The sequence below is a fragment of the Poromitra crassiceps genome (assembly GCF_964638095.1).
Source record: "Poromitra crassiceps genome assembly, chromosome: 16".
In the NCBI taxonomy this organism is placed as follows: domain Eukaryota; kingdom Metazoa; phylum Chordata; class Actinopteri; order Beryciformes; family Melamphaidae; genus Poromitra; species Poromitra crassiceps.
In genome coordinates, this window is record NC_139645.1 from 39,762,145 (window position 1) to 39,779,644 (window position 17,500).

At 43.7% G+C, this 17,500-nt stretch overlaps 1 protein-coding gene across 1 annotated transcript in view; it reads left to right on the plus strand.

Moving 5' to 3' along the window:
- Positions 1-17,500, plus strand: part of hcn4 (hyperpolarization activated cyclic nucleotide-gated potassium channel 4) — a gene marked incomplete at both ends in the record, with an annotated part of 116,458 nt that overhangs the window by 33,462 nt on the left and 65,496 nt on the right. The window contains one exon of the mRNA XM_083653040.1: positions 1,254-1,677. Coding sequence (XP_083509166.1) covers positions 1,254-1,677 — 424 coding nt within the window. The remainder of the gene's footprint in view (positions 1-1,253; positions 1,678-17,500) is intronic.

Here is a 17,500-nt window from a genome sequence, read left to right on the forward strand (position 1 = left end):
GGCCCACTGTAAGGTCTGAACATAAGGTGAATAGCTTGCAGTAAAAATAGATCTTCTGTCATGGCTACGTCTGTAGTATCTTTTCTTTCTTCTTTCTTATGGCCCTGCTCTTGAAATTGGTTTTGTTCGGAGACGAGATGTTTATGGTGGAGCTAAAATCATCCAAGCTTACTGGACAATCCACAATGCAGAAACCTGCCTGTCACGATGCAGTCCGCGGAGCTCCCAGGATATATCATCCTTAACACAAAAGAACCAATCTGGATTCAATTACCAAGCCAGCAGAGAGTGCAATTTATATCCAAAGTCTCCGGCGTGGAAGATGGACGAGGTCACGGTACACTTTGTAATTAACACTTAACCCTCATTGACCTTTTGAGTGGAAGCCTCCACAAGCAGGAGTTGTGATTTACAGTACAAACCTCCACAAGCAGGAGTTGTGATTTACAGTACAAACACAAATAGCTTTCACGTCAAACTGCCTGCTGCTGGGGAGGTTACATCTACTGTATGTAGGTCATTACTCCATCATTACCTCCAGTAGACAGGCCTGCTGTCTGCACACACACACACTCAGAGGTTAACACAGGCCAGCGTGTGTGTCTGCATGGCTGCTAGTGGAGGTACAGCACACACACACACAAGTCTCAGAGGTTAACACAGGCCAGCGTGTGTGTCTGCATGGCTGCTAGTGGAGGTACAGCACACACACACACACGTCTCAGAGGTTAACACAGGCCAGCGTGTGTGTCTGCATGGCTGCTAGTGGAGGTACAGCACACACACACAAGTCTCAGAGGTTAACACAGGCCAGCGTGTGTGTCTGCATGGCTGGTAGTGGAGGTACAGCACACACACAAGTCTCAGAGGTTAACACATGCCGGCGTGTGTGTCTGCATGGCTGCTAGTGGAGGTACAGCACACACAAGTCTCAGAGGTTAACACAGGCCAGCGTGTGTGTCTGCATGGCTGCTAGTGGAGGTACAGTGAAATCTTGGAAAAGTCACAGAACATTCCAAGGCAAATGACTGATGCTCTCTCCCTCTCTCTCTCTCCCTCCTCTCTCTCTCTCTCTCTCCCTCTCTCTCTCTCTCCCTCCTCTCTCTCTCCCTCCTCTCTCTCTCCCTCCCTCCTCTCTCCCTCCCTCCTCTCTCTCTCTCTCTCTCCCTCCTCTCTCTCTCTCCCTCCTCTCTCTCTCTCTCTCTCTCCCTCCTCTCTCTCTCTCTCCCTCTCTCTCTCTCCCTCCCCTCAAGATTCTACTGGGACTTGACCATGCTGCTGCTGATGGTGGGCAACCTGATCATCATCCCTGTGGGCATCACGTTCTTCAAGGATGAGCACACGCCCCCCTGGATCGTCTTCAACGTGGTCTCCGACACCTTCTTCCTCATGGACCTGGTCCTCAACTTCAGGACGGGCATAGTCAAGGAGGACAACACAGAGATCATCTTGGACCCGCACCAGATCAAGATCAAGTACCTGCGCAGCTGGTTCACGGTGGACTTCATCTCCTCCATCCCCGTGGACTACATCTTCCTCATCGTGGAGACGCGCATCGACTCGGACTTCTACAAGACGGCGCGCGCCCTGCGCATCGTCCGCTTCACCAAGATCCTCAGCCTGCTGCGACTCCTACGCCTCTCCCGCCTCATCCGCTACATCCACCAATGGGAAGAGGTAGGGGAGTGTCTGTGTGTGCGTGTGTGTGTTGTGTGTGTGCACGTGTGTTGTGTGTGTGTGTGTGTGTGTGTGTTGTGTTTACATCTGTGTGTGTGTGTGAGAGAGACACACTGAGAACCTCTTAGTGATGTTATCTTGTGCATGTGTTGTATGCTACCCAGTGTTATGTATGATGTGGTAGGATGCATTCTGTTTCCTGCGCTAGCCAATAAACGATCTGGCATTATACCACAGAGGAAGAGAAATCATAAACGATATGACATTATACCACCATGGAAGAGACATCATAAACGATATGACATTATACCACCATGGAAGATACATCATAAACGATATGACATTATACCACCATGGAAGAGACATCATAAACGATATGACATTATACCACAGAGGGAGAGACATCATAAACGATATGACATTATACCACCATGGAAGAGACATCATAAACGATATGACATTATACCACAGAAGAAGAGACATCATAAACGATATGACATTATACCACAGAGGAAGAGACATCATAAACGATATGACATTATACCACAGAGGAAGAGACATCATAAACAATATGACATTATACCACCATGGAAGATACATCATAAACGATATGACATTATACCACAGAGGAAGAGACATCATAAACGATATGACATTATACCACAGAGGGAGAGACATCATAAACGATATGACATTATACCACAGAGGAAGATACATCATAAACGATATGACATTATACCACCATGGAAGAGACATCATAAACGATATGACATTATACCACAGAGGAAGAGACATCATAAACGATATGACATTATACCACCATGGAAGAGACATCATAAACGATATGACATTATACCACCATGGAAGAGACATCATAAACAATATGACATTATACCACAGAGGAAGAGACATCATAAACGATATGACATTATACCACAGAGGAAGAGACATCATAAACGATATGACATTATACCACAGAGGGAGAGACATCATAAACGATATGACATTATACCACAGAGGAAGAGACATCATAAACGATATGACATTATACCACCATGGAAGAGACATCATAAACGATATGACATTATACCACAGAGGAAGAGAAATCATAAACGATATGACATTATACCACAGAGGAAGAGACATCATAAACGATATGACATTATACCACAGAGGAAGATAAATCATAAACGATATGACATTATACCACAGAGGAAGAGACATCATAAACGATATGACATTATACCACAGAGGAAGATAAATCATAAACGATATGACATTATACCACAGAGGAAGATAAATCATAAACGATATGACATTATACCACAGAGGAAGAGACATCATAAACGATATGACATTATACCACCATGGAAGAGACATAAACGATATGACATTATACCACAGAGGAAGAGACATCATAAACGATATGACATTATACCACCATGGAAGAGACATCATAAACGATATGACATTATACCACAGAGGAAGAGACATCATAAACGATATGACATTATACCACAGAGGAAGAGACATCATAAACGATATGACATTATACCACAGAGGAAGAGACATCATAAACGATATGACATTATACCACAGAAGAAGAGACATCATAAACGATATGACATTATACCACAGAGGAAGAGACATCATAAACGATATGACATTATACCACAGAGGAAGAGACATCATAAACGATATGACATTATACCACAGAGGAAGAGACATCATAAACAATATGACATTATACCACAGAGGAAGAGACATCATAAACGATATGACATTATACCACAGAAGAAGAGACATCATAAACGATATGACATTATACCACAGAGGAAGAGACATCATAAACGATATGACATTATACCACAGAAGAAGAGACATCATAAACGATATGACATTATACCACAGAAGAAGAGACATCATAAACGATATGACATTATACCACAGAAGAAGAGACATCATAAACGATATGACATTATACCACAGAGGAAGAGACATCATAAACGATATGACATTATACCACAGAGGAAGAGACATCATAAACGATATGACATTATACCACAGAGGAAGAGACATCATAAACGATATGACATTATACCACAGAGGAAGAGACATCATAAACGATATATGACATTATACCACAGATGAAGAGACATCATAAACGATATGACATTATACCACAGAGGAAGATAAATCATAAACGATATGACATTATACCACAGAAGAAGAGACATCATAAACGATATGACATTATACCACAGATGAAGAGACATCATAAACGATATGACATTATACCACCATGGAAGAGACATCATAAACGATATGACATTATACCACAGAGGAAGAGACATCATAAACGATATATGACATTATACCACAGAGGAAGAGACATCATAAACGATATGACATTATACCACAGAGGAAGATAAATCATAAACGATATGACATTATACCACCATGGAAGAGACATAAACGATATGACATTATACCACAGAGGAAGAGACATCATAAACGATATGACATTATACCACAGAGGAAGAGACATCATAAACGATATGACATTATACCACAGATGAAGAGACATCATAAACGATATGACATTATACCACAGAGGAAGAGACATCATAAACGATATGACATTATACCACAGAGGAAGAGAAATCATAAACGATATGACATTATACCACAGAGGAAGAGACATCATAAACGATATGACATTATACCACAGAGGAAGAGACATCATAAACGATATGACATTATACCACAGAGGAAGAGACATCATAAACGATATGACATTATACCACAGAAGAAGAGACATCATAAACGATATGACATTATACCACAGAGGAAGACACATCATAAACGATATGACATTATACCACAGAAGAAGAGACATCATAAACGATATGACATTATACCACAGAGGAAGAGACATCATAAACGATATGACATTATACCACAGAGGAAGAGACATCATAAACGATATGACATTATACCACAGAGGAAGAGACATCATAAACGATATGACATTATACCACAGAGGAAGAGACATCATAAACGATATGACATTATACCACAGAGGAAGAGAAATCATAAACGATATGACATTATACCACAGAGGAAGAGACATCATAAACGATATGACATTATACCACAGAGGAAGACACATCATAAACGATATGACATTATACCACAGATGAAGAGACATCATAAACGATATGACATTATACCACAGAGGAAGACACATCATAAATGATATGACATTATACCACAGAGGAAGAGACATCATAAACAATATGACATTATACCACAGATGAAGAGACATCATAAACGATATGACATTATACCACAGAGGAAGAGACATCATAAACGATATGACATTATACCACAGATGAAGAGACATCATAAACGATATGACATTATACCACAGAGGAAGAGACATCATAAACGATATGACATTATACCACAGAGGAAGAGACATCATAAACGATATGACATTATACCACAGAGGAAGAGACATCATAAACGATATGACATTATACCACAGAAGAAGAGACATCATAAACGATATGACATTATACCACAGAGGAAGAGACATCATAAACGATATGACATTATACCACAGAGGAAGAGACATCATAAACGATATGACATTATACCACAGAGGAAGAGACATCATAAACGATATGACATTATACCACAGAGGAAGAGACATCATAAACGATATGACATTATACCACAGAAGAAGAGACATCATAAACGATATGACATTATACCACAGAGGAAGACACATCATAAACGATATGACATTATACCACAGAAGAAGAGACATCATAAACGATATGACATTATACCACAGAAGAAGAGACATCATAAACGATATGACATTATACCACAGAGGAAGAGACATCATAAACGATATGACATTATACCACAGAGGAAGAGACATCATAAACGATATGACATTATACCACAGAAGAAGAGACATCATAAACGATATGACATTATACCACAGAGGAAGAGACATCATAAACGATATGACATTATACCACAGAGGAAGAGACATCATAAACGATATATGACATTATACCACAGATGAAGAGACATCATAAACGATATGACATTATACCACCATGGAAGAGACATCATAAACGATATGACATTATACCACAGAGGAAGAGACATCATAAACGATATATGACATTATACCACAGAGGAAGAGACATCATAAACGATATGACATTATACCACAGAGGAAGATAAATCATAAACGATATGACATTATACCACCATGGAAGAGACATAAACGATATGACATTATACCACAGAGGAAGAGACATCATAAACGATATGACATTATACCACAGAGGAAGAGACATCATAAACGATATGACATTATACCACAGAGGAAGAGACATCATAAACGATATGACATTATACCACAGAGGAAGACACATCATAAATGATATGACATTATACCACCATGGAAGAGACATCATAAACGATATGACATTATACCACAGAAGAAGAGACATAAATGATATGACATTATACCACAGAGGAAGAGACATCATAAACGATATGACATTATACCACAGAGGAAGAGACATCATAAACGATATGACATTATACCACAGAGGAAGAGACATCATAAACGATATGACATTATACCACAGAGGAAGAGACATCATAAACGATATGACATTATACCACAGAGGAAGACACATCATAAATGATATGACATTATACCACCATGGAAGAGACATCATAAACGATATGACATTATACCACAGAGGAAGAGAAATCATATTGATTGACACAATCATGAAAGCATGCTGTAAGTGTGATGAAGCAAGTCAAACAAATAGGGATTGACTTCCTAAAGCTAATTATAGTCCACATGATATCTCCATCCTGAGGAGCGACTCTGAGTATGTTTGTAGAACTCTAGTCTGTAGCTTCTCCTTTCCCCTGGGGGAGGAAATGTGGATGGATGCTGCCTCTGATTATATCCACCTTTTGAAGGAGAAGTGAAGAGGCTCTTCAGCCGCCAATAAGCTGATGAAGCTGAGATGTTGATTAGGGTTTCTCCACGTGTGCCCATCTAGCTAGCAGTGGGGTGACGGAGTCTAAAGAGGCATTGCTGCAATACGAGCATGATTATAATTGCGGTGATAATTAGAAACGTCGCCCTCGCTGGGTGGATCTGGTTGTTGACTCTCAGAGGTAAAAGGTGCAGAGTGAAGCATTAGAGAGAAGACACTCAGCTAAGAGGACAATGTGGGACAGACAGACAGGTCTGCAGTGCTTTAGATGATTACATTTGTCTATTGACACAAGGTAACTGTATTTGCTACTGTAGTATGGAGACATGTATGGCCAGGACAAGACATTTTTCAAATAATGGTATCAATTTATTTGTATTGGCTCGTCACAAAAAAAAGAGAATAATGTATACTGTATGTATTAGAGGCCGCTCACACTATACGCTGAAGCAACGCTCAACCTAAGCTCAACCTACGCTCAACCTACGCTCAACCTACGCTGAACCCACATTTAGGCGTCCTTGTTAACAAGCGAGGCCGTTCACACCGCCCGCGCGCGTGTCACGCTGAAGCCACGCTCACGCCTTGCTCAAGCGATCGTTCAGGATTCACGCCTATTTTCCAAGCGTGACACGTGAAGCTTGAAGCTGCCAGGCATGAAGTCAATGGGAGTTGTGGGCGGGTTCAAGACGCGCCAAGTATGCGCTGAGAGGAAAAGAGAACGCTTCTTGTGTGAACGGTTAAGCATCAGCTCAGCTAAAGCCTGCCTCAAGCTTTAGTTCTGCCTACGTTAGGCGTCCTGTGTGAACAAAGGCTTAGAGAGAGCCCTGCCTCCAATTCAAAAAGGTATCAGGTCAGTAATGACAACCAAAGCTTCTTGCATCATGGTTTGGACTGACCATAAGTTTCTGCTCGCATCACAGACCAAGTCGCAAATCAGAGCAAATAAAAGATGATCTCGCAGATTCGTCCAGTTTCTCCATACTCGCCCGTACCTGTAACAGCAGTGGTATTGATTAGGGGTGGGACAAAATATCGATACTCACGGTATTGCGATATTTCCACTTGCGATACGTTATCGATACACTGGCACCAAGTATCGATATGTTTATTTAAAAAAAATTTTTTTTTTTAAATAAACAGGCTAAAATATTATGCTGTGTGTGGTAGTTGAAACATAGTTTCAAGTTGACGTTTATTTATGTTTGTAGTTGAAACAAAAACATAAATACTGTAGGCTACATGAATGGAAATGTTTGATCATTAATATCTACTTTTAGAAATTATATAGGTAGGTAGGTTATATAGGTTTTCTTGTTTTAATAATAATAATAAAAAGACTTAATGTGTAACTTTTCCTCCGTGGTATCGAAAATGGTATGAGTGAGTGAGTGAACTCTGCGAGAGTTCATGTCCATTCTGCTAATAAATACATAATACCTGCTTCTTGCCTTTTAGGGGTATTTTTTTCTCTTCAGTTACACAGATATCATGATGTATCGTAGGTTAAATTTCTTCCAATATATCGATTATCGCAGAATCGCTGTATCGTGATAATATCGTTATCGAGGGCCAAGTATCGTGACCATATCGTATCGTGAGTTACTCCACGATTCCCGCCCCTAGTATTGATATGTGTTTATGGAGTCAAAACGCAGGTCAGATGCGAAGTGCAAAAACAAAACCCTATGCCAGAGGGGAAGCACAGGGGGAAAGTGCTGAGAGAACAATGAAGTCAGATCCAGTACCTGAACAACGGCAGCTGAAGGTGAGACAGAACCGCCTGTAGGCAAAAATGTCTACTGTGATCTCCTCAACTCAGGAACTCTCTGAACCAAACTTGATAGATGAAATGAGAGAAACGATGTGAAACAAAAAGCTCGAGGCATTGCTTTTTGAACAGCTCAAAGATAAGATGGAGCAGAAGACTGGACAGGACAAGATCTCAGAGGAACTTTGTACACAACATTTTCCTTACCTTGCCTACTAGCTCCCAAAGGCCACATCCTGCACCTCTTACATGTCCGCATTCAGTTATCCAACCCAGAGACTATGGTGAACCAGAACCCAGATGATGAACCCAGATGATGAACCCAGAGACTATGGTGAACCAGAACCCAGATGATGAACCCAGAGACTATGGTGAACCAGAACCCAGATGATGAACTCAGAGACTATGGTGAACCAGAACCCAGATGATGAACCCAGAGACTATGGTGAACCAGAACCCAGATATGAACCCAGATGATGAACTCAGAGACTATGGTGAACCAGAACCCAGATATGAACCCAGATGATGAACTCAGAGACTATGGTGAACCAGAACCCAGATATGAACCCAGATGATGAACTCAGAGACTATGGTGAACCAGAACCCAGATGATGAACCCAGAGACTATGGTGAACCAGAACCCAGATGATGAACCCAGAGACTATGGTGAACCAGAACCCAGAGATGAACTCAGATGATGAACCAGAGACTATGGTGAACCAGAACCCAGAGATGAACTCAGATGATGAACCCAGAGACTATGGTGAACCAGAACCCAGATGATGAACCCAGAGACTATGGTGAACCAGAACCCAGATGATGAACTCAGAGACTATGGTGAACCAGAACCCAGATATGAACCCAGATGATGAACTCAGAGACTATGGTGAACCAGAACCCAGATATGAACCCAGATGATGAACTCAGAGACTATGGTGAACCAGAACCCAGATGATGAACCCAGATGATGAACCCAGAGACTATGGTGAAGTGGTCAGGACAATGAGCAGGACAGAAGTGACTGTGATGATATCAAACAGCCCGCGCTGCACTCAGGGCAGAGCTAACCAGCTTGCTGTTCGATTGTTTATACAAAGTTTATTAATATTGACCGTGTTGCCGTGTTCAAATCGCACCAAATCCGAAGCGGCACTTTCCCGGGTCCCCAGAAACAAACCCGCCAAATGTCAAGTCGATCGGACTAACGGTTCTGGAGATGTGCGAAAGACACACTCGCACACAACAGAGATTCCTGGAATTATAGTATAATGATGGAGCCAGCTGCCATTTACGTGTGTGTGTGTGCGTCTGTGACGTGTGTGTGTGTGTGTGTGTGACATGTGTGTGTGTTTTGTCTGAAGCATGCTGATGAAGGCTGATTAGGCAGACAGAGTGAAAGACCACCTCTGCCTCAGTGCCAGAGAGCTCCAGATGTAACCTCACAGAAATGTCATGTGTCATGACAGAAAGAACTTGTCAGCCAGATCTCACCACCTGAGTGACTTGTTGACTTCTCGTCCACAGCGACACTTCAGACCACGTGTACATATCTCTCATCGCCATTTGAATATTTTGGTAACACTTTACTTTCTGCTGGCCTCATTCCAGTGTCTTCACCTGCATTAGTGATGCGCGGGCCGCAGTTATAACCGCGCTGACCGCGGATATCCCGCCCCGCGGGCGGGCCAGATCATAAAAATAAACATTCTGATTAATAGCGGATGGGTTGCGGGCGGTTGAAACGATGTATCATTAATGAGGAAAAATAATATTAATTACGTTCTCTAGTCTATGAACGTATTTTAAGCTAAATTCTTCGTCAGGCACATTCTTAGTCGCCTATTGTAGATCCCCCAAAGGACCCACGGCCGTAAACAAAACAATAGCCATGTGCTAGGTCGCTGGGCTCCACTTTTCCATATATGGTCAATGATATCACCCTCAAAAAGAAGTCTCCACTGAAGACGTGTTTGAAGAGAAGACGTTCGTATTTTCCCATACAATGAGGCAATCCAGTCAACTAAACTTAAAGCTATAGCGTTAGCCGAGTAAACTACATGAGGGCAAGTGGTGGACTGGACATAATACAGCATGGAAGTTTATTTGGAGTCTTGGACTGCAGCGATCGCACCAACAGCAGCAGAAACCGTAAGTTCGCTCCTTTTATAGCGTTGTGAAATGTCGGGTGCATGGCGGGCGCGGATCTATAAATAGTATGAAATAATTTGCGTGGATTTATGGCGGGCAGACGGTTCATGCATACACGCGGATTAGGATGGCATAAAACCTCATCCGCGCATCTCTAACCTGCATATATTGCAACATGTCCTCATACAGAAACCAATAAGTTAGTTTCCAATGACTCCCAAAATGTTGAGAGGTTAAAGGTGAAAAATGTTAAAGGTTCCAGAGATGTGTTGGTGATGGTGGCAGCCTAAAGCTTACAGAGATGTGCTGGTGATGGTGGCAGCCTAAAGCTTACATAGATGTGCTGGTGATGGTGGCAGCCTAAAGCTTACAGAGATGTGCTGGTGATGGTGGCAGCCTAAAGCTTACAGAGATGTGCTGGTGATGGTGGCAGCCTAAAGCTTACAGAGATGTGCTGGTGATGGTGGCAGCCTGAAGCTTACAGAGATGTGAGGCATGTACGCAGAAGGTTGTTGAAGTGTCCTTGAGAAAGATGCTTAACCTCAGCTGCTCCAGAGGGGCTTCCCAGAGGCCAGCAGCACAAAGCACCAGTTGTACTGAGAACCTCCCAGACTGTGAGACCAGTGTTCTGCTGAGAACCTCCCAGACTGTGAGACCAGTGTTCTGCTGAGAACCTCCCAGACTGTGAGACCAGTGTTCTGCTGAGAACCTCCCAGACTGTGAGACCAGTGTTCTGCTGAGAACCTCCCAGACTGTGAGACCAGTGTTCTGCTGAGAACCTCCCAGACTGTGAGACCAGTGTTCTGCTGAGAACCTCCCAGACTGTGAGACCAGTGTTCTGCTGAGAACCTCCCAGACTGTGAGACCAGTGTTCTGCTGAGAACCTCCCAGACTGTGAGACCAGTGTTCTGCTGAGAACCTCCCAGACTGTGAGACCAGTGTTCTGCTGTGCTCGTCTGGAAAAAAAGGGGGGTCAAGAAGACGGGGCTATTTGTTGTTCTGAACCGATGGAACTCGGGTTCCATCTACGGTTCACCGACATGGATTTTTCAAGGCCGATGAAAAATCGGCCTTGTTGTCTCAGTACAACCAATATGATGATTATCATAATAAGCATTATACCTACACATATCTATTTCTTGTTCAAATGTGCTGACTAGTGCAAGTGTTGTCACCAAAGCTGTGACAGAAATGATTTGTCAACAACCCTTTTTGACGAGGGAAAATGATCCAGTATGTCTGTCACACACAGTGGATGATGACTCAGCCTGCACTCTGTGGGGTGTGTTAGCAAGTAATACAACTCAAAGGTCTCAAATCTTTTTATTACAGCTACTTGTGTCATAAATGAGCTCTGGATCACTTCCATTTCTCATAAGTAACGCTCCAGACTTAAGTGGCGTTGTTACGACCACCATGTTGTCAGGATGCTCTTCACATAACAAGGAGGTTGCACTGAGGAGGCGTCTATATGACGGTGCTGACACTGTCTCGCATAATGCTGTTGAACACGGTGTGGAGATATCCATCACACACACAGAGGGGAGGCTGCCACTGTGGTGTCTCCCCTGTCCCACCTGCCCTGTCCCATGTCTCCTGTCCCACCTCCCCTGTCCCACCTCCCCTGTCCCACCTGCCCTGTCCCCACCTCCCCTGTCCCACCTGCCCTGACCCCACCTCCCCTGTTCCACATCTCCTGAACCCACCTCCCCTGTCTCACCTCCCCTGTCTCACCCGTGTTGTTGTCACATTTCAGAATAAGAGCGTGAGTGAATATTCTTCTGGTTGGACTTGTCTCCTGTTGACTTGGATGAGATTAGTCAGCTTGTTATTAAATCAGATTGGAAGCAAAGCGCGCTAATGACTAAGCTCTGAGGGCCCCCGCTCCACGCTGCCTGCAGCATCACCGTGCTAGTGAACGCTGCTTTTAGCCTGGAGAGAGATGCTGATGCTGAGGCCTTTACTTGTGTGTGTGTGTGTGTGGGGGGGGGGGGGTTAAAAGGGAAAGGAAATTAACTTAAACAAGGGCTATTTTTGCCCCTGTGAAATATATAAATATAAAGATAAAGAAGATAAAGATCCCCATTTCCTCTCTCAACAACACTGTTGATTGTCTGGTATGTTATTAATGTACTTGGTAAAAACACGAGTGAACTAGCTGGCCAGCTAGCTTGTGCTGCCTGTCACTGGGGCGGGGGTAGTACGGATGCCTCGTTGAGTCACGCTTTGCAAATACAGAATAATGTTAAAATACAGAAAGTATTAAACTCTTTATTTTATGGTGGCATTTAAAAGCCCCTGTCACCCCAGTTCCAAGGGCAATTCTAGATTTTTTTAGGGGGCATTTTGCCCCGAGCTAATTTCCTGCCCTGCATACCACCTGTCTTTCTTTATTGCGAGGTGGCAGGGGGTCTATCTGGGATAGCTAAGATGCTAAGGCTGCAGCTGCCTGAATGTCCGTGTGCTGCATCGTTAGAGAGAAACAATCCGATACGTCTGTAAAAACCCTCAGGGGGATTTGATAGGAGTTTGGCCACGTGGGGCCACAGACGGAGAGCGACACATTTCATCTCGGCCAGTAAATCTGCACAAAAAAATATAAATAATATAAAGTAAAGCAGCTAATCAGACCCCCGCTCACTGACCCATTAGCTTGGGCGAGGACTGCTCTTTCACAGATAAGAAAGGCAGGAAGAATAGCTGCAATGTGCTATTATGGAGCGCACAATGAGACTTGCCAGTAACAGTGACAGGTCCTCAACGCTGTGACTGTGCCTTGTGTGATATGAATGTCCACAGTGGGCTCGCTTAAATAAAGAAAACGCTTAAACTGAAATGTGTAATCCTGCACAAACCCAATGGCTGCATGTCTCAATAGGGAGGAGAGCGGGAGCAGAGCAGGAGCGGGAGCGGGAGCAGAGCGGGAGTGGGAGCAGAGCGGGAGCGGGAGCAGAGCGGGAGCAGAGCGGGAGTGGGAGCAGAGCGGGAGCGGGAGCAGAGCGGGAGCAGAGCGGGAGCGGGAGCAGAGTGGGAGCAGAGCGGGAGCAGAGCGGGAGCAGAGCGGGAGCGGGAGCGGGAGCGGGAGCAGAGCGGGAGTGGGAGCAGAGCGGGAGCAGAGCGGGAGTGGGAGCAGAGTGGAGCGGGAGCAGAGCGGGAGTGGGAGCAGAGCGGGAGTGGGAGCAGAGCGGGAGCGGGAGCAGAGCGGGAGCGGGAGTGGGAGCAGAGCGGGAGTGGGAGCAGGGCGGGAGTGGGAGCAGAGCGGGAGTGGGAGCAGAGCGGGAGCGGGAGCAGAGCGGGAGTGGGAGCAGAGCGGGAGCGGGAGCAGAGCGGGAGTGGGAGCAGAGCGGGAGCGGGAGCAGAGCGGGAGCGGGAGTGGGAGCAGGGCGGGAGTGGGAGCAGGGCGGGAGTGGGAGCAGAGCGGGAGTGGGAGTGGGAGTGGGGGGGTTTGTGATCTGAGCCCTCCAGGGGCCGGTTGCACCAACTGGTCTTACACTGGTCTTAAGCTAAGTTGGTCGTAACTTTACGACCTAACAGCTACGCCGGTTGCACCAAGACAACTTAAGCCTTATTTTCACTAAGACCAGGCGTAACTCCTACGCCTCGTCAGGAGGAGGCGTAGAGCCTGCCTGTAACAGAGATCTCCGCGGAGACCTTTTTGACCGTCATCGTCGTAACATCGCCAGTTCGCCGTCTTTGAAAGCACGACGTTAGATTATAACTAACTAGTTAACCTAACCCGCCTTCCAAAATGTTGCCGTTAGTTTTTTAGAAGTTAATACATAGAATTGGGAACGTTACATTCAATTTCATTCAGACTGACTCTGTCTGCTCAATAGCCGCCATTTTTCCCCCGGAGCGAGGGAGGGTGGGAGGAGGGAGGGTGTTTTACAGTAGTGGCTGAGAGAGCGTAGTGGCACAGTGCTCCAAGCAGGTCGCGAGGCACATTTTTTGCAACATCATCCAATCAGGGTGCATTCCCTGGCAATTCACATGGACGCGCATTGCTACGACCAGCATAGTTAAGACCAGACATAAGCCGTGTTGGTGCAACAGGCGTAAGTCCATGGTCTTAACTAAGACCGACGTAGGAGTTACGACCAGGCATAGTTAAGACCAGTTGGTGCAACCGGCCCCAGGCCTGTTTAGACACATGATGGAAGGGTGTTCCCTGCGGTCCACTCCCAAACCTACTTCTCATTCTCCACGTGCACCTCGTCCACCATGACAGTGTGCATGAGCATGACATCTTGGGTCAAGGTATTTATAGTGAGAAATGTAACCCCCCTCACACAGTGTCTGCTCCCACAATCTGATCAGGTCGGATGGGGGGGGTGTCAAAACTCAAAAACAGGAAGCCGCAGGATGTGACAATTAGCGCAATATATGCAATTAAGAAGAAGAATAAAAAGGAAAAATATATATATATGCAATTAATACAATACAGATACAAATCAGTAGCCTACTCGGAGATTTGCAGAACGGGAACCCCCCCCCCCCCCCCCCCTCCCAAAAAAAATCTGTTCTTAGAAAATTGTTTTTTCGTAACATGTTGCACCTCTAAAATAACAAGGTCATATACATATTTTCATAAATGACAGTTTATATTTTGTATTTTTGATACAGCAATTAAATTCAGTTCATGCTGTTTACATGTGATAGCCTTTTTAATTGCAATAATGCAGTGGGAATTTAACCTGCAACCGCAATAACAAAACAAACAAAAGTAGCCAATTTGTTGCTTGACATAAAATAATCGAAAATACCAGAAATATGACTCGAAATGTATGCTTTAATGTTTAAAATGTATCAATAAATATGGTGCAAAAACAAATGACTCAATTTCAATAGTTATTCTGATTCTGAAATTGGCATCAGTAAAACAATATGAGTAAAGGATTTTATTATTAGTATTAGTATTAGTATTAGTATTATTGTTATTATTATGATTTTATTATTATTATTATTATTATTATTATTATTATTATTAATATCATTTTTACAACTGTTGCTGACGCCTTCATGGCAAACATTCGTCATCATTAGCGGTGTGGGCAGCAAACACCAGATGCCTCGCTATAGCGCTACATTGACTGTGTCTGGGCAGCTAGCAGGAGCACCCTGGGACATATGCAGCTATTGTCTCACCTGAATCACAGTCTTCTCACTCCATCTGTTTGAGATGACTTGGCAGCTGCCTGCATCCTCTCCTCTCTGCATCCTCTCCTCTCTGCATCCTCTCCTCTCTGCATCCTCTCCTCTCTCTGCATCCTCTCCTCTCTCTGCATCCTCTCCTCTCTGCATCCTCCCCTCTCTCTGCATCCTCTCCTCTCTCTGCATCCTCTCCTCTCTCTGCATCCTCTCCTCTCTGCATCCTCTCCTCACTGCATCCTCTCCTCTCTGCATCCTCTCCTCTCTGCATCCTCTCCTCTCTGCATCCTCTCCTCTCTCTGCATCCTCTCCTCTCTGCATCCTCTCCTCTCTGCATCCTCTCCTCTCTCTGCCTGTCTGGGCCCGATGGCTTCATGGCTCACAACTTCACACATCCGTTCATGACTTTTGCATGTGACCCTGTTTTTGACTCACGCCTGCCATTTTTGTTAGCATTTGTTATAGGGTCTGGGCAATTTATCAATATTATATCAATATCGTGATATCGTCTTAGATTTCGGATATCGTAATATGGTGATATGACATAACTGTTGTCTTTTCTTGCATTTAAAGTCATTTTCTTAACTTATACCAGACTTTTCTAGCTTCTTCTATGATTTGCCTTTACCCACTTAGTCATTATATCCACATTACAGATGATTATTATCAAAAATCTCAAATATTTTGTGAAAGCACCAATAATCATCCCTATAATATTGTTGCAGTTAGAGATGTAACGGTATGAAAATTTCACATCACGATTATCGTGACCAAAATTATCACGGTTATCGTATTATCATGGTATTCGTAAAACATTGCTGAAAATGTTCAAAAAGTACTGAGAGACTCACTGAAATCATTTTACGTTTGATATTGAAAACTCAGACCCAAAAAGGATTGATACACTCACTGAAATCATTTCTCCCTGGCTGCACGTTTGCATCTGGGAGACTGTTGCCAACTTTGGTTGATGATGGACAGTATTTACCATGTTTTTCAAAGCACTGTAATCACGCAGTACCACGGTTTTAATGATAATGAAAATTTGAAACAGTACGGTTATCATAAGGAATTTGATCACGGTTATCATTAAAACCGGTTATCGTTACATCCCTAGTTGCAGTATTTGATATCGAGATATAGGATGAATCAGTGTGACGTCACTTGCCACCCAGAAATGCGGAACCCCGCGGCAGTTAACTAGTATGAGTTGTGCCAAACAAACATTAATATATCTCAAAAACTATACATCACATCGCTTCTATTTTGACATTCTGAGTGAGAGCAGAATTAGCTCGAGTTTATAATATATTATAATATATGCATGTCGTGTTAAAGTTGTGTGAACTGTCGCAGTTTTTTAAATGTAAACAGAGTCAGCCGGCTAGAGTCAGACACTCCAGCCTCCCAAAGGTCACGCTCCATAGGGTCCCATTGCCGTTGCAACCCAGTGACGCGGTTTGTTTACCGAAAATGCTGCTCGGCTGATCCCTCGTATTTGGTCAAAAATACTGTGATATTTGATTGTGTCCATATCGCCCAGCCCTTTGTTATCATCATTAATGTTGTATTAATTTTTCACATTAGTTTCTTCATCTATTTTTTATCAACCACTTCCTTTGATCATTGCCTGCTAACACTGAGTGTGGTTCAAGTGGGTTTTGAGCTGCTCACATCATGACTGTACAAAGACAACTTGACAGGCCTT